The 22212-nt window shown below is 43.2% G+C and overlaps 1 protein-coding gene across 22 annotated transcripts in view; it reads left to right on the forward strand.

Moving 5' to 3' along the window:
• SEMA5A (semaphorin 5A) overlaps positions 1–22212 on the forward strand; it is a 476158-nt gene that overhangs the window by 430225 nt on the left and 23721 nt on the right. For all 22 annotated transcript variants that reach the window (XR_003522009.2, XR_003522010.2, XR_003522006.2 and 19 more), the window contains 2 exons: positions 16105–16330; positions 19923–20141. Coding sequence is in view for 11 of the 22 variants with exons in the window: in XM_027605227.2 (XP_027461028.1) it covers positions 16105–16330; positions 19923–20141 (445 nt within the window). In the remaining 11 variants the exon portion in view is untranslated. The remainder of the gene's footprint in view (positions 1–16104; positions 16331–19922; positions 20142–22212) is intronic.

Below are 22212 nucleotides of genomic sequence, written 5' to 3' on the forward strand. Positions count from 1 at the left end.
GGGTCATAGGGTAGCTCTATTTTTAATTTTCTGAGGCACCTCCACACTGTTTTCCAAGGTAGCTGTACCAATTTGCATTCCCATGTTATAGGAATTCTTAATGGCTTTGAATTTAGGGGTATCTTAGTAATTAGAACTCGCTTGCACTCTACGTCACGCTAACGTATGCTGCGTGTGATCTTCTCGGGGAGTAATCAAAACTGACTTCTTCAAAGGTGAAGCAAACTTCCGCAGTTTTGTTAGCCGAATATCTGTCAATTTAGAATGGAGTGTCTACCCATAACTGATTCAAATGCTATCTGATTTCTGTCCTGTTTAGTACAAGTTAGTTTTAGAGGGAATTGGACAGACTGGCTTTCTTTGTTCCATTCTTCTCTTTTTGCCCCAAATAAAAATATGAAGACTTCGACAGGTTCCTCTTTTTTTTTTTTTTATTCTATGTACTTATATTTGTAAGAAAATCCAGCAATTTAGGGATGCTTTAGTCATATTTTGGAAGGGCAGACATTTTTATTCTGCCAAGCTATAGAATTTGTTTGCCTAAATGAATAGAAATTGAAACAGAAAGCAGTCAATACTCCTGCTTAAATTTTGCCGTGTTTCCTAGGATAGAAAAATGAATTTTAAAGCCATCCACAGTAGAGAATTCTAAATATTTTTACTGGGGCATTCTCCCTGGGCCTGAATGATGGTTTTGAATAAGAAACACCCCTTCCTTATTAAAGAAGCAACATTCTAGAATGAGAATGTTGCAACTGCATTGGTTGGTTCAGATAACTTTCAAGTAACTTCTAAATAAGTGACCTCCATCATGAGTTTTTATATTTTCATAGATAAAAGTGTGTCTCTCTAGTGCCATTAATAAGGGGGAAAGGGTTTAGATGGCTAAAAACTAAGGAATGGGTATGCAACATGCATCAGGAGAAATACATACCTGTGGCTTAAAATACGGATTTGGGAGAAGTCTACCTACTTCCTGATTCAATCACCATTTTATATTTTAGGAAATTCCAGCAGTATGATTTTCTAATCGTATTTAAGCAGGTGAAAATCCACAATGTTGTCTAGTCTTTAAACGTTGATTTGGACAATTATTTTTTATAGGACACTTCCAGATTAATCACCTGTTTTATGTCATTGCCATATGTTAAGTATATTCAAGTCTAGAAGTGTTTAACTTGTAAGTTTGGTTGCAACATCTTGAATATTTAATTCCACTGCAGTCCTCCGTTGTGGGCAAGTAGCCACATCCAAACTAGTGGCCGGGAGCAAGGCCCAGTTTAGGAAGCAGGTGAGTCACAGGGATTTTGCTATCCAGCCTTGTGGCAAAGACTTTGATGTCCTCTCAAAGTCTTATGATTCTCTTGATACTTGCTCAGATAAGCTCGATCATTGCTGTCCACCCTGTCACAGAGAGGGAAGTAGAGAGAGGCCCATGAGAAGTGGGGCATAGAAAGTAGCAGAATTGTGGCCTAAAACTTAGGTTATAGGTAAGAAAAACAAACAAAATATAAGCAGATGTGAGAAATGTTTCTAGGCTATGGTAAAAATAAATATATTCTACTGTATCAATAGTATTGTCAGTAATAAGTAAATTTAACTATAACCCCAAGAAATCACTAAGCCCTTAAATTAAGGTCTGAGAGACAAGGTTATAAATCTTAGAAATAAATCTATCAATAGCGATCATAGACAAATTATTGTTTTATGATGTTGTCACTCCATTTAGACAGAATATTCCCTTTTGTGATAATTTAGTTGGGAAGGACCAAATTAAAGGCATTGTATGTTTATATTACTGCACTAGGCTGGTGATTCTAGCAGGAAAGGACAAAGCCTTTATCCTCAGATGGGAAATGCATCTGTTTTGCTGAGAGACTGGGGGGCTTCTTGTTAATATCGCTCCCAGCTTTGGGAGGAAAGAATGATGATGGAAGACAGGGAGCCCATCCAGACCTGGGGTCTTGGAATGAAAGTGGCCATCACCTGTGACCACATGCCCTTGGCACACCCTCCTAGTACTTTTCTCTTTTCATTACGATTATTGCAGGGACCCTGTGCATATATTTTAAACATTTATAAAACTGAGGCACAAAATCTTTTACTGCATTAAGAAAAAAAATAAGGATAAATACACCATATTTTGACAGCTTATATTTTAACTATTGGATCTTTTTATTTTGTGTGATCAAGACTTTAAACTTTTCTTCAGGCAGCTAAGATTGCATTTAGGTTTTCATTTTGTTTTGTATTAGCAGTGACATTCTACTATTAGGGCATGGATAATTTAGCCAGAATTGGTTGCTCAAGGCAACTAAAGCCTGAGTGTGTCCCTCGTCTGGTGCCGTGATTGTGGAGACAGCACTCCTTGGTATAGAACTGGTCGGTCAGACACAGAATCCCAGGTTGAGTGGCCCGTGGGACTGGCCATAATGCAGTTAGTTACTAGGTGCTCGTATTATTTCAAATTAGTTTCCTCTGCATCTTAACTCCCATAGCGCGTCGTGGGTGTGGGCTTATACTTTTGCAGGTGTCTCCCTTGGACTTCCCCTGCTTGTTCCAGCAGTAACATCTAAAATCATAAAGCTGTAGCTTAGCATCTTGTACATGGCATAAATGTTCCAATAGCAATTATCAAAAGATGGATGAATGGATGAGCAGATGGATGGGTAACATGATACTTCTATTTTCATAACTTTGCTGTTAATTGAAAATGTCAATTGGACAATATTACTGTGACTCTTAATTTCAAAAATATAAATACTTTAATTAAGATATGTAGATCATTAGCCATAAGTTCTGGCAGGAAATATTCAGGAGGTAATGGAAATCTAATTAAACAATTTGAATTATAAACAGGAAGTCATTTAAGGATCTTTATTTGAGGAATTAATTATTTTCCCACAGTAAATTGGCCAAAAGAAGAGCAAATAATGATAATAATAATAATATGGTCCCTTGTGATTTCAGTTATTAGCAAAAGATGCTGCTAAGACAGGTTTTCCATTTCCCAGACCCATTAATGATGGAATCCCAGCTTGGAGAGCCCCAACGACACTCAAGTGTTCTAGTTCCATACTGGTGAGATGAAATGACAGAAAGACTTTGGCCCCAGCTCTGAACGTTCCAAATATATCATTCATGGTGTAAGGATTTTAGATTAAATGAATGTTCTTACTACTATGTTTTAGGGCATGAAATCCTAGCCGATTATTTAAGGAACATGAAGTGATAAAAAGCCAGCTTTACGTAAACTCCGATAACAAATTTTGGAAGAAAATTTTCCACTAGATGATCACATTACACAGGGAGTGAAATGATATATATATATACATGGAAACTTTGATGGAAGTTAAATCTAAACTTATTTTACCAGTTAGATAAGCCCATTCTCCTGAGTATGACCTGCTAGGATAATTATGGGTTATTGTGACCATCCACACTGAGAGAGGATGATTTCTCAAGATTGCTAATGACCAACTTTGGAGAGCCTCTAGTATTTTCATGTTCTGTATCCTGACCACCTTTGAAGAACTCCTGCTATTTTCATGTTCTGCAACCCATTTTCAGTTCCAGGCCTCTGTGCAGTACAAAGAGATGCCTCATAATCCAGGCTCCCTGCTAACCCCTGTAAACATATTATCTCGTTAACATTCCCAAATCATCACGATGTGTCACTTTATATGCCCACTTTACAGATGAGAAAGCTAAGGTGCTAGATTAGGGGCTTGGAAGGAATAGACCCCCTGGACAGACCTGGTGGATTTTCCTGGCTATCACACAGGGCCATAAACTTGGAAGTGAGGAGAGTTTCATTCACAGTTAGAACTGACCAGCCCCTGTATAAATGAACTCAGAGAAGAAATTGCTTGAGGAGCATAAGTGATGACATCTTAGCTCCCTCTGCATCATATACTCACTGGAGAGCCATGCCCCAACTGTCTTGAAGGAAGGGGATGTTTTAGATGGCTTCCCCCGTTAGAGCATGCAGTCAACTGGGCTAAATAAAGATTTTATGAACATAAGACTCCATCCTAAGTCTTTCCAATCCCAGTTAGGTTTGGCAGAAGAGCGATGACTTCCCTATTTTCAGTTTTGAATCAGTGAAGTCGATTTTAGAATCAATCATAAAAGATGAAATTGCTCTCACCTTTGAGAACTTTTTTGATTCCAGGTAGCCTCTCCCCCAACAGTGTTTGGTAATGTGCGCTCCCCTCAGTTCTGCTTCCCCAAAATGAGCTCTCACCACTCCTGGCTTGAAGAAATGCACTTACCTTTGTTGAACCCATGTCCTCTCTCTTGCCTGGCAGCAGAAGCTTTTCTCTGTGGCACCCATCAGCGTCCTACAGAGACACACTTGGGGAAAAGTTCATTTGCGGAATGAATAGAACACCATTTTAAATTCTGTTTATGCCCTTAAAGCAAAAGACATTAGCCCAATATATTTCTCTCAAACGTAGTGGACTTTCACTAAATCTACAGCTTTAATGGAATTGGTGAAATTGAAATACAGTTCGATCATCAACGCATGTATATTCTGTCATTATTCTGTAAAGTGGAATTAAAATTAACTCTGGATGGTATTGGGCATCTTTAATAAAACATGAGTTGTAACAACAAACCTCAACTTAGTGCATAGCCTGCAGGTCCCTTATTCACACCTTGACTTTCCCAGGTATTATTACTAAGAAGCAGTGGTCACTTTTTTAAAACTTTTTGCCAAAACTTTCTCATAAGAAAAAAATTGGAAGAATGTCATAGCAGGAAGATAATGAGTTTTCTATGAAGGAATCTAATCCTTCCAATTTCTTGCCCTGGGGATACCAGATTAAGAAAACTCAGCTTCATTTGAATCATCTTATTAAACTGAATTCTTGGAGTATTAGATAAAAACAGGGTCATGGAATGGATTCCCTCTTGTGTACAAATACCAAATAAATGTATATTTACATAGTTTTCTGTTCCTGTGTAACAAATGAACACAAATTTAGTGGCTTAGACTAAGACATTAATTATCTTACAGTTCCATGGGCTGGAAGTCCAGGCCCAGGTTAACCGGTTCCCCTGCTTCGTGTTTCAGGCTGAAATCAAGGTGTTGACGGGAGCTGCAAACGTTTCCGAGGCTCGGGGTCCTCTTTCAAGCTCTCTGGTTGTTTGTAGAACTTAGTTCCTTGTGGTTTGGGGACTTAGGTCCTCTTTTTTTTTTTTTTTTTCTGGCTCTAGGCTGGAGGACACTGTTAGTTCCTAGAGGCTGCCCCCAGTTCTAGCCATGTGCCCCCCCCCCCCCCACAGCATGGCGGCTAACTTCTTCAAAGTCAGCAGGAGAATCTCTTTGTCCACTACAAGGAGGTCTTGGTTAGGAGGGATCTCATCAAGAGCTGCTATCCCATCAGCTTCACAAGGCCCATCCACACCCACAAGGAGGGGATTACACAGGGTGTGACACCCAGGTTATGGGAATGATGGGTGCTTACTGTCAAAGTACTCTTCAGATCACAGCTATGCCATAATTGAGGTACCAGAGACAGAAGACTAATGGAAAATGGACCAGGTATTCCCAAGGCTCCAAGCAAGATGACTCAACTCGTGGGATCTGAACACACAATCCCATATGCCTGGTGAAATACACCAGAGAACTGAGTGCTCTGGATCTTTGTAAGATAGCTTTAGGAATTTTGCCAGTTGAATAAGCAGGTAGCAGGTGTTACAACAATGGAGGAGTGGAAGTAAAGGGTGGGCTCCTTTGCTCAAGGTCGCCTATTTCAGTTGTTGATTTGGGAAGGAAACTTCCCCCCCCCCCCGCCATGATAGGTTTTCACTTCTAGCTAAAAGTAGTTTTTCCTCTCATTGCACAGTATTTGCCAAAAAAGCTGTCTGAATTCTTGATGTTCGCTTTCAGAGACTACAAATTTAAAGGCCTTATAGTGAGAGAATAAAATAAATAAATGGATTTTCTCATTTGAGATGTAAGTTTATAGATTACCCACAAATCACAGCCTCTAATAAAGATTTCCAACAACAGCACTGATTTTCTTATTCTCTTGGGCTTTCTACAGTGTTATAAAAAAGAATGCCTAAAATGATGTGTAAGGAGGAAAGCCAGCTCCATTTATATATATATATATATATATATATATATATATATATATATACAAACATATATAATCTAGTACATACACAAACACATATCTTTTTCAGTGAGACAGCAGAGGAATATTTGCTTGCTTTTCTGCACTTAAAACAAAACAAAACAAATCACATAAGATGACCGCTTGTTGAAAGCGAATGCACCCATTTGAAAGCCCCTGATAGGTTCAGTCCAATCCTTTTCTTCTTTAGAGCCAAAGGTAGTGCCAGTCACCCAGTGAGGAAGAAAGTTGCATCAACCCCAGGCTTTACCCTGGAGAAGCTCACAGCCTGGGGAGACCCCATGCGAACGACTGGTACACTGAAGATTTCTAAGAGAACTGTAACTAACTCAGGAAACTCACTGAAATGCAAGCAGCTACTGCCTGGAACGGAGCAATTTTCTACTTGAAAATACTCGTGCTTTTTGTCACCGTGTTTCTTTCACATTTAATAAAATTCCATTTTTATTTCACCAGACTTTTAATAACTGGTAATAGTAATGGGACCAAATGAGGAATATTCATAAATGTCCCTAAATCATCAGCCTCTCTTCACAGTAGCTAGTGTAGACTGTTTGTCAGGTAGCATTGGAGTATCAAATCTTTTTACCTTCTGTGAAACAGATTCAAGTGTACGCACTGAGTGTTACTGGGGGCCAATGGCCTAACCCAAAACAAGGCTGTGGAGTCCAAAATGTAGGCAGTGTCTTGAGATCACCTTGTGTAACCCCTGATTTGGCGTTTGTTGGGATATGTTCTGTAGGCTGAATATTGGTGTCCCCTCCCAGAATTCCTGTGTTGAAAACCTAATGCTTTAAGGGGATGGTAGTAGGAGGTGAGGCCTTTGGGCGGTGATTAGGTCATGAAGGTAGAGCCCTCATGGATGGAATTGGTGTCCTTATAAAAGAGGCCCCAGAGAGTTAGCTCACCCCTTCCGCCATGTGAGGACACAAGAGAAGTTAACCCAGAAGAAGGCCCTCGCCCAACCATGCTAATACCCTAATGTTAGGCTCCCAGGCTCCAGAGCTGAGGGAAGTACATTTCTGTCATACCCATGTGTGATGTTTCCTTATAGCAGCCCGAATGTACTAACACACCTTCCAAGTGTTTACAGATTTGCAGTCTGTAACATACACCTCCCATGTGAACTTGGTTAGAGGGTAAGAAGCTGGCCTTGGGGCAGGGTTCTTCCACCAAGCCGTCCTGTGACTCCAAGACTTCTCCAAATGCCATGGAAGATGATTTTTAACTCCTTCACGTTCAAAAGCCTGTACCAGCATGAAAATGCACTGCAGCTAAAGAAACTGCTTGTAAGATAAATAAGATTATAAAAGCATGCATGTTGCCGTTTGTAACCCCTCCCTCCCACACCTCCCCGATCCCAGGCAACCACTGCTCTTTCTGCCTCTACGTTAGTTTCCATTTCCATCAATTTTATGTGAATAGAGTCACTCATTCTGCTGGGCTTCTTTCGCTCATCATTACTTTCAGATTCTTCTATGCTGTATACATCAACAGTTCATTTTACTGCTGACTAGTATTCCCTTCTATGGATATAAGATGATTCGTTTAGATATTCACCTGCTGACAGATAGACATACGGGTTGTTTCTATTTTTGGCTGTTACCAGTAAAGCTTTTATGACTGTCCGTTTACCAGTATTTGGGTGGACATTTACTTTCCTTTTTCTTGGGTAAATATTTAGGAAGGAGATGGCAAGGTCATATGGTCATAAGTGTATGTTTCATTAATTAGGAAAAGTGTCAAAGAGTTTCCAAAGGGATTGTGCCATTCTCCAGTTTTACCAGCAGAGTGTGAGAGGGGGGTTCCTGGTCCCCGCAAGCTTACCAGCATTTGGTGTTGTCCGGTTTGGGGTTTGTGTCTAATTTAGCCACTCTAATAGGTGTGTGGTAGTTTCCCTATGGCTTTAATTTTCTTTTTTTCTAACAGATGATGTTGAGAATCTTTATATATGCTTTTTTGCCATCTGTCTTCTCTGGTGACATGTCTATTCCTATCCTTGACAATTTTTGTATTAAGTTTTTTATTGTCGAATTTTAATTTTTTAAATATATGATGGATATGAGTCTTTTATCTGATTTGCAAATATTCTCTCTCAGGGTGTGGTTTGCCTCTCTCTTCACAGTGTCTCTCAAAGAACAGAAGTTCCTGATTTTGAATAATTCAGATTGTCATTATTTCTCTTACATGAATAATGTTTTTGGCATCGTAGCTAGGAAATCTTTGCTTGACCGAAGCTCACAGAGAGATTCTTCTAGGTTTTCTTCTGGAGGTTTTATGGCTTTATTTATTTTTTTTAAAGATTTTATTTATTTATTTGAGAGGGAGAGAATGAGAGATAGAGAGCACGAGAGGGAAGAGGGTCAGAGGGAGAAGCGACTCCCTGCCGAGCAGGGAGCCCGATGCGGGACTCGATCCCGGGACTCCAGGATCATGACCTGAGCCGAAGGCAGTCGCCTAACCAACTGAGCCACCCAGGCGCCCGGTTTTATGGCTTTAGATAGTTGGTCTGTGATCCATTTGAGTCTATTATCAAACAGGGAGTAAGTTATCATTCGAAGGTCTTCTTTTCACAGATGGCTATCCAATTGCTACAGCTCCATTTGTTGAAAAGTCTCTACTTTCTCTGCTGAATTGCCTTTGCTCTCTCATCAAAAGTGAATAAACCATGTGCATGCAGGCCTATTTCTGGACTTTCCAGTCCAGAATTCCTTTGCTTAGTCTTTCTGTCTTGAGGCTGACACCACAGAATGCTATTGTATTTCTCTAATGAGTCTTGAAGTCAAGTTGTAGAAGTCCTCCAGCTCTGTTCTTTCTTTCCAAAATGTTTTGGGTATTCTATATTTTTTTAATTTCTGTATGAATTTTAGAACCAGCTTGTCAATATTTACCCCCCAAAAAGCCTTCTAGAATTGTGATTAAGATTACATTGCTTCTATAGATCATTTAGGGGATTTGGTGTCCTTTAGTGTACAAGTCAAGCGTACATTTTGTGAGATGTATTGCTAAGTATTTCATATTTTTGATGCTACTGTAAATGGCATTCTTTTAATTTCTGCTTGCTCATTGCTAGTATGTAGGAATGAAAGTGGTATGTACTGTTCCTTTTGATCTTTGCAGGTGGGTCTTTCACCGCCCTTGTGGTTTCCTCAAATTTCACGGATCTGTACCCAGTTGAATACTTGAGGCGGGATCTCTGCACAACACTGGAGTTGCCTCCGTGCATCTCTCTCCTTCTGTCCCTTTGGCTTCCGCCCCTTCTCACTCTGTCTCTTCAGTCACTAGAATGTTTGCCTGGGATTCTCTGTCCCACACCAGCGTCTGGAACCCTCATCAAGGTTCTAGGCTGGGCACTTATGGGGCTCACCTCATGTTTCCCCTCACTTGGCCATCACTGTCCTTCATTGCCCTGTGCCCAGTGTTTTAAGAACTGTTGTTCCATACATTTTTTAGTTGCTTTGGGGGGAGAGAGTGAATCCCGTTTCTGTTTACTCCATCTCGGTCAGAAGCAGAAGTCATTCTGTGGCCCTCTAATTCTGCATCTGCCATCTCTCTTTTACTTCTCTTCCTTACTGGGTACCACTAAGCTCATCTCCAGGACTTCCTGTCAGTTTTTGCTCTGTTTGCCCCAGTGCCAGCAGTCACAGGCCTACTTCTGTGCACTTGCTGGAGTGCCTTTGGCCCTTTGCAAACACAACTGCCTTTCTTCCTTGTTCATCTTGTGCAGAATGGCTTTCTGTCTCAGCAGGATAACCTTTGATGCTGAAGGAGAACTTGATAAATGCATGTGAAAACCATGAGTATTCCATATGAGAATGAATTTAGTTCATATATTCAGCTATTGATGAAATGACTTTAAGGGTAACTTTCTTAGTTTGTGCTGAGCACACACTATCAAAATTTTGCTTGAATTGTCACTATTTTACTTTCAACCTATGGAATATAGATATTTCAGTGTCTTTCAAAGGAAGAATAAACAGCAAAACATGGAGCCCCTCTTAACCCACCAAATTTGTTTCTCAAATTTATGCACATTCCCTCAGAATGCACCTCATTGTGACTTGATCCATATGATTTGTACATTCACCAAAAAAAATACTATATTTAAGATTGGTAATATAAATTAAATGTGACAAAATTCTTGCTCTTGACAACCTTGCAGTCTTTGGGTGAAAGCGGTCTTACAAATAGACAAACTTCAATGAAATTCATGCTTTGATTCTGTGAACCAGGCCTGAGGTGACAGTGGCTTGAATTAGGAAAGAACCAGTTCAGATGGGAGGAGAGAGTGGACCCCAGAGTCTATTTCTATAGGTACTTCCCAGATTCTGGGTTAAACTTTTTTTTTTTTTTTTTTTAGATTTATTTCTTTTTTTATTTGAGAGAGAGAGAGGGTGGGGCAGAGGGAGAGAGAATCTCAGACTCCATGCTCAGTGCGGAACCCGATGCGGGGCTCGATCTCACGACCCTGAGATCGTGACCTGAGCTGAAACCAAGAGTCGGACACTCAACCGACTGAGCCACCCAGGCGCCCCTGGATTAAACTTTAAGTGTATGGTTCTTATACTGTTGACTGGGACAGAGAGTACATGGGGAACGTATCTGGAGAATTGTACAAAATTGCTTTAGTAACCCTTGGGATTTTTGTTGCTCTTGACCCTTTATTTATGTTTTGTCCTTGCATCAACTGTTTCCTTAATTCATTTTTATGTTTTTCCAGCTTCGGTTTTTCCAGAAATAATTGATCCATAACTTTGTGTAAGTTTAAAGTATATCTCATGTTGATTGGATACATTTATATATTGCAAAATGATTGCCAGCAGAGTATTAACTACCGTCCCCATCCCGTCACATAATTAAAACATAGTCAAACATTTCTGTTTTGAGGTGAGAACAGCTACGCTCTCCTTTCTCTTTACTGTGTCAGTTACATGGTACAGTATTATTAGCTAAAATCACTGTGCTATCCGTTAGACCCCCGAACTTGTTAACCTCATGCCTGGAAGTTTGCACCCTTTGAAAGGTATCTCGCCATTGTCCCCACCTCCCCAACCCCTGGTAACGACTACACTCCTTATGTTTCTCTCAGTCTGTCCTTTTTAGATTCTATGTAGGAATGATAGCATGCAGAATTTGTCTTTCTCTGCAAGATTCGTTTCTCTTAGCATAATGTCCTCAAGGTCCATCCAAGTTGTCACAAATGGTGGATTTTTTTAAATTTAATTTAAAGGTTTTATTTACTTATTTGACAGAGAGAGAGAGAGAGACAAGCAGGGGCAGCAGGCAGAGGGAGAGGGAGAAGCGGACTCCCCACCGAGCAGGGAGCCCAATGCGGGGCTTGATCCCAAGACCCTGAGATCATGACCTGAGCCGAAGGCCGACAACGCTTAACCGACTGAGCCACCCAGGTGCCCCTGGTGGATTTTTTTTTTTTTTTTTTTAGAAGGTCATTCTCACACGTGAGTTTTGACTCCAAACAAGGCATTTAGGCTCTGTTTCCTCACCCACCAGGCTTTGGAATATCCTTGATTCATTCACGTCCAACCAGCATTTGGGGCCCATGTGCTGTCTTTCATGAACCATCACCCTTTTGGTGGCGGCAGCCCCAGGACAGTGCTATTCCTGCCTCCGTGTTCCATGGTCTGGGGTCCAGCTTGCTCTCTCTGGCTTCTCCCCTCAGAGGCGCCAATATGCAGCTTATGGGTAGAGCGGCCTTCTCCCCAAACGTACCTGCTCTTCTTAGGCAAGGGTTTGCTGCCCTGACCGCCCTTCAAGTTCATGATGTCACTGGAACACGAGCTGACCATGGTGGAATTGAAGCTGCTGTTTCAACAGATATTTTCTAAGGGCCTAAGCTAAACCATGATGAGATAGCCCTTCTGAACATTCCCACTTGCTCTTTCTTTTCTTTGTACAGAAAATATCATTTACTCTTTCCACTTACTGCAGGGATTTTCAGGGACCAAATAAGAGATTTCCATTCTAGATGGTAATATTGGGCCAATCTGTTTGCTGAAATAAATTGAACGCAGTACCCGGGTTCTGGGATCAGTTCTTTGCTGAAGGATTTTTTTCAGTGGCTTGGAGTCAAGAAGAGTGAAATGGGTTGGAATATCCGTGTCAGACTTTGGCTTCCCTGTAGACTAATAACAACGACTTACATTCCTAGGGCTTCTCATGGTTTACAGAGTGCTTATCTGTTAATAATTTCATTTGACCTTCATAACCTTCTTGTGATGTACACAGGAAACATTCGTCATGGGAAAAAGTGGGCACAGCCTCCAAACTTGGGTGCTGTGCTCCCTCACAGGTTGTGTGGAGTATCATGACACTGCCCATGTGTGCCTCTAGGAAAATTAGGTTTAAATACAGGGTGGCTGACAACCTAGTAACTGTGTTCCTCCTCTGTTCTTCAGGAAAGCCAGAGAATGTTCTAGAATGAAATGTATCCAGAGGACAATAACTTTTATCTCTGGCCATTAGCCTAAAGGGCCTCATAAGACCCAAATGATGTAACCTGAGCATAAAAGCCTGGATCTATGGGGAGATTTCCTTCCTTTTTATGGTTGAATGGTATATATTGTATATTATTACACATTGTATTGTATATTATATATATCATGTTCACACACATACCACATCTTGTTTATCCATTCATCTGTTGATGGACACTTCCTTTATTGCAATGCCTTGGCTACTGGGAGTCATGCTGTGATGGACATGGGAGTGTAAATATCACACTAAGATCCTGATTTCAGTTTCTTCAGCTATATGCCTCGAAGTGGAATTGATACTAGTGACCATTGTTACCTAATATTTTCCAGCAGAATATTAGGAATCCTATGTGACAAGTAATAGTAACTGGCTCCCTGAAATTTCTTAGAAAATAATTTCTATCTTTAGCATTAAATGTAATATTGTTCACATTACATTCAGAGTTGGGTAGTTACTGCCATGGGTCATCAGTACATTGTGGCATCCAGATTCGGCTGAGCCATAGAACTACTGACCACTGAATCAAATCACTTCATAATTTTGCTCACTGATATAAAACTGACTGGTCATACCATTTCTCAGCATTTCATCATCTGATATTTTAAATGAATGCATCACAATCAAACCTCAAGAAGCAGGTGAAAAGGGCAGTTCTGAGTCTCAAGGTAAACTTCATACGATGAAAAGACAATGAATGGAAGAACAAACTTTGTTAGCAGAGGCTATCTAATAAGCCCACATTGGTCTTTATCCTTGAGCTCTGCCCACCTCTGCCCCACTGGACATGTCACCAGTACACAGAGACCAACTCAGGCTCTTGAGCCAGCTTTAAAATATATTTGCTATTCATGTATTTCAAAAATAAAACTTCACTCTGTAGAAAATGTGACATTTCTGGTGTACAGAAGCGAAGAGTTCCTGGGAGCATCCTATGTGTTTGTTTCTCAAGATGGGGTCATCTTACTGACGAACTTGTTAATGCTTAAGGACCCGCGCTTTTTAAGCAGGGGTCCATAAACCACATATGTTCTGAGCCGGTTTCAGCAAGGAGCCCTGGACACCTGCTCCGCCAGGCTGAAGTGATGAAGGGAAGGACAGTGGCATGTAGCGTTTTCAATCTGGGGTTGGTGGTGCCATCACACTGCAAGCCTGGACAAGGGTTTATTGCATTCCTATTGTGTGGCCTCTATTTCAAGAGAAAACGAGAGGGCTCATGTGTGTTCTGCCTGGTTTTTCACACGACTGGGTTTATGGCATTCACTGGGGCTTTTTTTTTTCATTTGAGAGGCAGCATCCAAATAATACCATAATAAAAGATGCCGTAAACAAAGGGAAATGAAGTCACCAATCTTCCTGGTATGTGTTGGTGTGGGGATGAGGCGCATTGGTGTTGGCGGGGAAGGAAATGGCGAGAAGATAAGAAATCAGAGAAGCGGTGGTGACCACTTTCCATAATTCCTGCTGAAAGCCTGTGATGCCACAAACAGGAAGAACTCCTGAGTCTTGTCACTTATAGATTTTTTTTAAAAAATTGGATTACTAGTAAAGAAAAGTAATTAGAGTAATTAGATTAATGACAAAATACATATTTTAATAGGCTTCCAGATAGAGCTGGCTGTGTGGACACACATGGCCACTCTCTTTCCTACTGGAAATGCATGACTATCATATTAAAGGAGTATTCTTTCAAAGCATAAACCCACAAGGACAGTTCTTACTATGCCTAAGTCCCTGATTGGAGGGGGGATGCATTGGTGATGAAGTCATAGAATCCAAACAACCACCCCCAAAAACTTTAGTGTGCGAGCGACCTGGATAAGAATAGTAGTCCATCACCCTATCACATCCCTCAGCTGGGGATGGTGTGCCCCTAGTTATGAGTGCAAACGCTGGGCTTTGATCTAACCAAAGGAACAATGTCGCTGCATTAAGAGGATGGGAGATGGTAAATTTTCGTCAATGTTGCAGACACGGGGATGGTGGAGAGAGTAAAGGGCCAAACCCTCTCCTTCCATAGTGCACAGTTAATGGATAATGCCTGATCTGGAAAACTCTGGTTGTTAGATCTAGGGGCTAAACATGCAAATATTTAATTAAAACATATGGGGGATAAGTCAAGCAGAGAAAGTCAATTATCATATGGTTTCACTTATTTGTGGAACATGAGGAATAGCAGGGAGGACGTTAGGAGAAGGAAGGGAGAAATGAAGGGGGGGAATCGGAGGGGGAGACGAACCACGAGAGACGATGGACTCTGAGAAACAAACTGAGGGTTCTAGAGGGGAGGGGGGTGGGGGATGGGTGAGCCCGGCGATGGGTATTAAGGGGGGCACGTACTGCGTGGAGCACTGGGTGTTACACGCAAACAATGAATCATGGATCACCACACCAAAAACTAATGATGTATGGTGACTAACATAACACAATAAAATAAAATACAATTTAAAAAGTAAATAAATAAAAGATATGGGGGAAAGATAGAATATTTCTCTTTTTCATTAAAAAACCTTAGAGGGCTATTTAACACTTACTTGATATTTATGTTTAACACTGATAAAAATCATTTTTAAGGTATGGTCGTAATTGGGTGTATTATATGTTGTGGGTTTCCCGCTAATGAGACAACCTTTATTGTCCAGTGGAAGAATGAACAGTGCTGTGTCCAGGGTCCAACCTTGTACCCTTCATATGTGGTGCTTTTTATGGAGATGCCTTGTTTAGAACTCTTGACAAATAAATCTTCAAGAATCTTAATCAGTTCCACACACCCCCTCCCCCCACCTCACACCATGCCCCATATGCCAGACCTTCAAACATACACTGCTCAGTAACCGGGACGCTCCCCCTTTGCTTACAAGGGAGGAATCTGATGGCGAGGGAAGGGAAGAGAAACTGAGAAGTACTGTCCAGGGATTAAGCAGGGAAATGTTGTGAAAACATACACACTATAAGTTACTACATTTTTTTGTGTGTTATTTGGATACTCCACTACTCTAACACTTCCAATCCGTGGTCCCAGAGTTTAAAACACTCATTCATCTCAAGCTGAGTATTATGTTGTCCAAAATAAAATGATTTGGTTCCATCATTTTAACTTTAAGCCTTTTTAAAAAAACAGTTGAGCTTCACATCGGAATAGTCAGCAGTTTGTGTTATTTATCAAGTGAGAGGAAGGTGAATTTTTTGGGCCCACCGTTCTTACTCACATCTGGTTACATTTATTGTCTCATTCTCCTTATTGACACAGGAGAAACTGTGCAGATTCCTTCTGCAGTGGACCCTGAACGCCGAACATGCTCTTAAAGGCCCAACTGAACAGCACTGTTTTTCACTTGGTAGAGTAGCGGATGGGTGTCAGCACGTGCAGTTTTAGAGAGCCCCATCTTCCAGTGAAGGAAGGAAGCCCGGGACTCTGTTGGTGCTTGCGCGATAAGCACATGCTATGTCCTTTCTCTCCCAGGAGTACCAGCCTTGCAACACCAACCCGTGCCCCGAGCTGAAGAAGACCACGCCCTGGACGCCATGGACGCCAGTCAACATCTCAGACAACGGGGGCCACTACGAGCAACGGTTCCGCTACACTTGCAAAGCCCGCCTGCCTGATCCAAATCTGCTCGAAGTGGGAAGGCAGAGAATCGAGATGCGGTACTGTTCCAGTGACGGAACCAGCGGCTGCTCCACAGACGGTGAGCGGCCACCCCCCCAGCACCAACCCACTCCCCACAGACGGGCATTTGATCCCGTCTCTGAGGTCATAGAAGAGCAGGGGGAGGGCATGTTCTCCTTTTGATTGTTTTTGGTGTTGCAATCTTTGTGACAAGGATCTCACTCGTGCAGAACCAGCTTGATAGCAAACGATGGGAAAGAATTCCGTATTGAGGTGGTCCCATGAATTCAGTCCTCACAATAACATTATATTCATTAGAGATGCAGAATAGTTGGTGGGAGATTTATTTAATATCAGGAAATATATTGAGGAAGACTCAGTGGTCTTCCATCGGTCTTCTCGCCCCCCAAAATGTAAGCTACAAATAAGCTTTTACTTTCATTCTCCCCCAAGCTGGACCAAGACAGAGTGCGTCTGTCTGTAGAAGGATCTTTCTGCTTGAAAGTTCAGCCTGTGAGAATCCTTTCATAGTCTTTGAAATTGCTCTGTCCTTTTAATGCCTTCCATACCATATTAATAATGTAGGGAAAGCTCTAAGGTAGACCAGGAGATGCACCCTCTGCCTGGTCCTGCAGCGCAGTGGGCTTCTCTCCTCCGACAAGTCACTTGCTTGCCCTGGAGCTCAGCCGTCTCTACTGCAGGAGAGGGAGTGAGCCTGGTCATCCCCAAAAATCTTCACTTCTGCTTTCTTCTTCATCTCTTTTGTCTCTCCCACCTAGTTTAATAAGATCTGTCCAATTCTAAAAAGAAGAGAGGTGTTCACAGATGGTTCTCGGAGCACGATGTTTTAAGAACGGTGATAGTACTATCGTGCACTAGACCGCTGGGAACATTTCTTGGCTTGTTTGTGTTTATGTTTCCACCTTATTCTTCCAACATGAATGTGACCTAGAAAATACCGTCGCCATCAGTGTCACTTTTCGAGAAGGCTCCTTGGACCCAGAGTGGGTGGCCTTGATGAACCACAGAGGTAGTAAGGCGCCATGTTGGGCTGCCATGGGTAGGATAAATTCATGGGGGTGTGATAGATGTCCTCCTGCCTCCTTCAGTGCCCACGTGCCACTGATCTCTATGCCTCCTCTGGGGAGCTGCTGCTTGGAGGCCTGGCCGTTGCCATCAAGAGCCCCTCCTCATTGTAGGCCCTGACATTAACCATCTCCTGACCTCAAACCATTCTGCCCAGTGTAGTTCAGCAACTGTATATAGGCTTGTTCATCATTTCTTTAAAAAAATAAGTCTACTTAGTGAAAAGTTTTCTGTGACTAGGTCTACAATTTCAATAAAGCGAACACCTAAGCATGTAGAAAATCAAGCAAAATGATCTTCACTCCTACTAATTTTGTAAAATCCTGCTTTAGTAAGAAGAAAAGACGTATATATGCTGGAATACCAAGAGGGAACCGAGGACCCATTGTAAAGATCTACATTCCACAAGGGACGATCTTGTGATCTCACGTTGGGATAGTGACATAAAATGCAAAATTCCCAGTTAAAGATGAATTTCAGATATTTCTCAGAATTTTTTAGTATAAGCATGCCCCATGAATCTGTTTTAGGATAAGTATGCCCCGTGCAATATTTGGGACATACTTACCCAGAATATGATTTGTTGTTCATCTGAAATTCAGGTTTAACCAGGCTTCCTCTGTTTTATTTGCAAATTCTGGCAACCCTATCTCCAATTCATGCGCTTAACTTTCTTATTTCAGAGCAGGCGGTGAACTGGGTTATTTCTTACGACATCAAGGTAAAAAAGAGACAATGAGTGTCAGTGTTTCCCTACACAGGAATGTCATTGTCTTTTCTGAACATATCTTTTTTTACCCTTTTTTTTTAAAGATTTTATTTATTTATTTCGGACAGAGAGAGAGAGAGCATGCATGAGCTGGGGGAGCGGCAGAGGCAGAGGGAAAAAGCAGATTCCACCCTGAGGAGGGAGCCTGACACGGGGCTCCATCCCAGGACACTGAGATCATGACCTGAGCCAAGGGTAGACGCTTACCCAACCGAGCCACCCAGGCGCCCCTATTTACCCTTTTATTCTCAGATACATACAAAACCAAAGCTGATGTTTGTTTTCAATGATAGTAATATAAACTAAGAAAAAGTTTGATATACATTTATAAAGATATCCCATATTTCATCCAAAAGTGTATCATGGGCAAGGCGTAAAAAGTACTTCATCTTTCTTTTGTCTTTAGGGCTTCAAGTTCTAATGACCATCTGCACGTTTTGGTATTGACATCTTGAAAATACAAAATTGGACTTCTTTGCCTCCAACCACACAAAATGAGGCTGACTTGTACATAGCTGTTCTGTATTGATTAACCACAAAGTATTGGTTCATCACAGAAAGACATTTCAAATCCATTTTCTCTAAAGAGCATCCTACTGAGGTTTCTGAGCCCGAGTTTTTAAGTAAACAGCAGAGGAGCTCAGCAGTGGACAGGACTCTTGCTGTATTTGCCTTCTCACACTTCCCCAGAACTTTGTGGCATACTTTGAGAGGTTTTTTTTTTTTTTTTTTAAGATCTATTTATTTGAGAGGGAGAGAGAGCATGAGCGGGGAGGGGAGGGGCAGAGGGAAAGGGAGACACAGAGTCCCTGCTGAGCAGGGAGCCCGATGCGGGGCTCGATCCCAGGACCCCGGGATCATGACCTGAGCCAAAGGCAGACGCTTAACCGACTGAGCCACCCAGGCATCCTGAGAGTTTTCTGTGAAAACCTGAGTCACATTGCCAGCATTTGAGAGCATTAGAATATTTGTTGATATTGTAAGTGAGTGGCCATTTTCATCAAAGCGAACAGGACTTTTGGCTGTGCCTAATTAATTAAATGACTTAGCAAGCGTAGAGTGCTCAGAGCAGACCAGACACACGGGACGTGTCCAGAGCCTATTCCTTCCAAGACAGCTCCCAGCTGCCCCTGCCTCTGCCGCCACACGTGTACCTGGGGAGACACAGCTGCGAGTAAGCGGGCTCTGAACTTCCTGGGGGTGTGTGCCACTGGGCACCGTCGTTCAGGGATGTGTTCAGTTCTGAGTCATGAGCTCTGCCCCCTGCGGGGTTCCGGACAGACACCTGTCTCTGTGGCCTGGGATTCAAAAGTGGTGAACTCTGTATCTTTTACCAGGCTGAATTCACTGTGGAAAAGGCTCACAGGTTGAGGAACAGGTTTAGAAAACTGTCGGAACCAGGCTTTCCTCTCTACAGATGGGTGTCCCCAGTGGTGCGCATCACCTCATCCTGTATGGCACGGTTTGCTCTAGAATTCCCAAGAGAAGTGAGAGAGTTGTGGTTTCTTTGTAAGAAGTTTCTCAGAAAAACGAGTGGCCTACAAACCTAAGACCTATTGCTTAAGGATGTGACCGCATTTACCAATCAAGTTCTGCATGGCATCCTATGTAAGAGCCACCGCAGAGAAAGAAGCTTGAATTATGGAAGATGATCATTCACCTGCAGTTCTTTCTTCTGAAGTAGAAAAAATATTCAGCTGATTTGGGGGATGCAGTTACAGAATGAAGCAGGCAGCTGAGAGACAGGGAAGGTTAGTTGGGACTCCGGTTACTCTCAGAACTTCTAACGGCCACTCGCGGGCCATTTCATTGGCAGGACTTTCTGGTGATTTCCTGCGCGCTGGGAGGTACTCCGCCCACACCGTCAACGGGGCGTGGTCAGCCTGGACGTCGTGGTCACAGTGCAGCCGCGACTGTAGCAGGGGCATTCGGCACCGGAAGCGTGTTTGCAACAACCCCGAGCCCAAGTATGGGGGCATGCCATGCCTGGGCCCATCCCTGGAATATCAGGAGTGCAACATTTTGCCCTGCCCAGGTGAGTGGATCGAGTAATCTGGAAAACATCTTGAAATTCAAGGGCCTTAGACGACCTTCTAATTTAGGGAGGCTTGCTTGACTTCCCTGCCTTTATGCTTTAGATTAAATATATGAAAAGTCACAGATTACATTTTCTTACTGCCTTGGTAAAAAGACAGCTATAACCTAGGCTGGGTTATATTCATTTATTTCTCCTGATTTTAAAGAAATTAAAACATTCTCGTGAGCCCCCATGAGGCTCCAGGGCCCTCGGCACCGTGCCTGATGGAGCAGGGGGCCCTGCGGTCCTGGCCTGGAGAGATGTGTTGTGTCCTTGAAACTAGAGGCTGGCCTCCTCCCAGACTCATGGGCCCAGCCCCCGCTTCGTACCACAGATTCCTCCTCCAGGGTGACGGGTGTCAAGAGTGACCCACCAGGGGCCTGCCAAGCCAGACCCTCATGGCCTGTCAGCAGGGCTCCGTTTTAGCCTGAGTTTAGTCCTCCAAACACACACTCTTCTCTCTTGGAGGCTGACAGAGGCTGTTGTCGGGGACAACAAATGCCCTGAGACCTGGCATTTCATCCCACGGAGCTCCCAAATGAGCACAGGGTTAGTAAATGAGCTTGAGGAGCCTCCGTCTTCCCGGACAGGACGTTGCTTGCAGACGCAGTCCTGAGGCTGTCTGTCATAGTCAGTGCACTAGCCCTCTGTGTGCTCCTCCCGCCGAGCTCTGGGGGCAGCCCCGGCACCTGACTCCCTCCCACCTGACCTTCCCATAACCGGAGGCTCCTTCATCGATGCCTCACGGCCCCCCGAGCGCTGTCTAGGGTTCTGCACGTTGCCTCTGACTCTGCCCCACAGAGGTTCCCAGAACCGCAGGGACTTCCTTGAGGGTCCCGCTCACTGCAGTGCCCCCAGTGCCCCACACAGGCCTGACACACATGAAACAGCCGTCAGTGATCGTTCACCCACCAGTTCACCTCAAATAAAAACAGCCACCAGGTCACGTTAAGGGGTGTCTCTGAGATGGGCCTGAGTCTTGCACTCAAGGACCAAAGGGGCATCCAAGCATTTGGAGAAGTCCGCATGTTGTGCTGACAGCAGTGAGGCCTCATGTCTGGAGCCTGGGGAGGAGAGGGTAGATGGGGGAGGAGAGGGTAGATGGGGGAGGAGAGGGTAGATGGAGGGATCCTGACGTTCCCTTGTCGCCCTCCCCGTTCAGTTTATAACACAGATCCTAATCTAATTATGTCACCAATGAACTCTCTCCCAGTGCCAGGGAGGAATCCTACTCTCCGTGCTAGGACTGTGGGAAAGAACTGGCTCTGTGACCTTTCCCACCCCCTCAGCATCACTTGGCCGGGAGAGCCAAGTAGCTGGAGGGAAGAGTCTCCTGAGGCTGGAGAAGTTCAGGCAGAGTCAGCCCAGGGGGAGTAGAGCCACCACGGGAGCAGGGGCATTACTGGGCTCCTCTTCCTCAAAGCTGAGAACTAGGTTTTTTCAATTTAACATACATTAATTCATCCATCCATCCAACTATCCATCAACCAGTTAACCCTCCGCCCATCCATGCGTCATCCATCCACCCATCCCTTCATCCATTAATCTACCCATCATCCATTCATCCTCGCACCCATTCATCCATCATCCATCCATCTATCCATCCCCCATCTATTCATCCACTAATTCATCCACCACCCACCCATCCATCATGCATTCACCCATCTATTCATCCCAATCCAACCATCACCATTCATCCACCTACCCATCCATCCATCCATCCTTCCACCTATCTGTCCATCCACCAATTCACTCACCACCCATCCACCAGTTCACCTACCACCCACCCATCCATCCCTCTATCCACCCATCATCTACCCATCACCCATCCATCCATCTATTCATCTATTCACCCATCCAACAAATACTCACTGAGCAGTGCTGCAAGCCAGTTCCTTGCTTAAGGAACTCAGAAACTTATTTGCACCTTCTGACAAAGATGCTGTGCTCACAGGTTTCTGTACCTTTAAAAACACTGTACCTGGTGTTTGGAATGACCCCACCCCCACTCCCCATCCCTCCTCCTCTC

The sequence above is a fragment of the Zalophus californianus genome, chromosome 5 (assembly GCF_009762305.2).
Source record: "Zalophus californianus isolate mZalCal1 chromosome 5, mZalCal1.pri.v2, whole genome shotgun sequence".
In the NCBI taxonomy this organism is placed as follows: Eukaryota; Metazoa; Chordata; class Mammalia; order Carnivora; family Otariidae; genus Zalophus; species Zalophus californianus.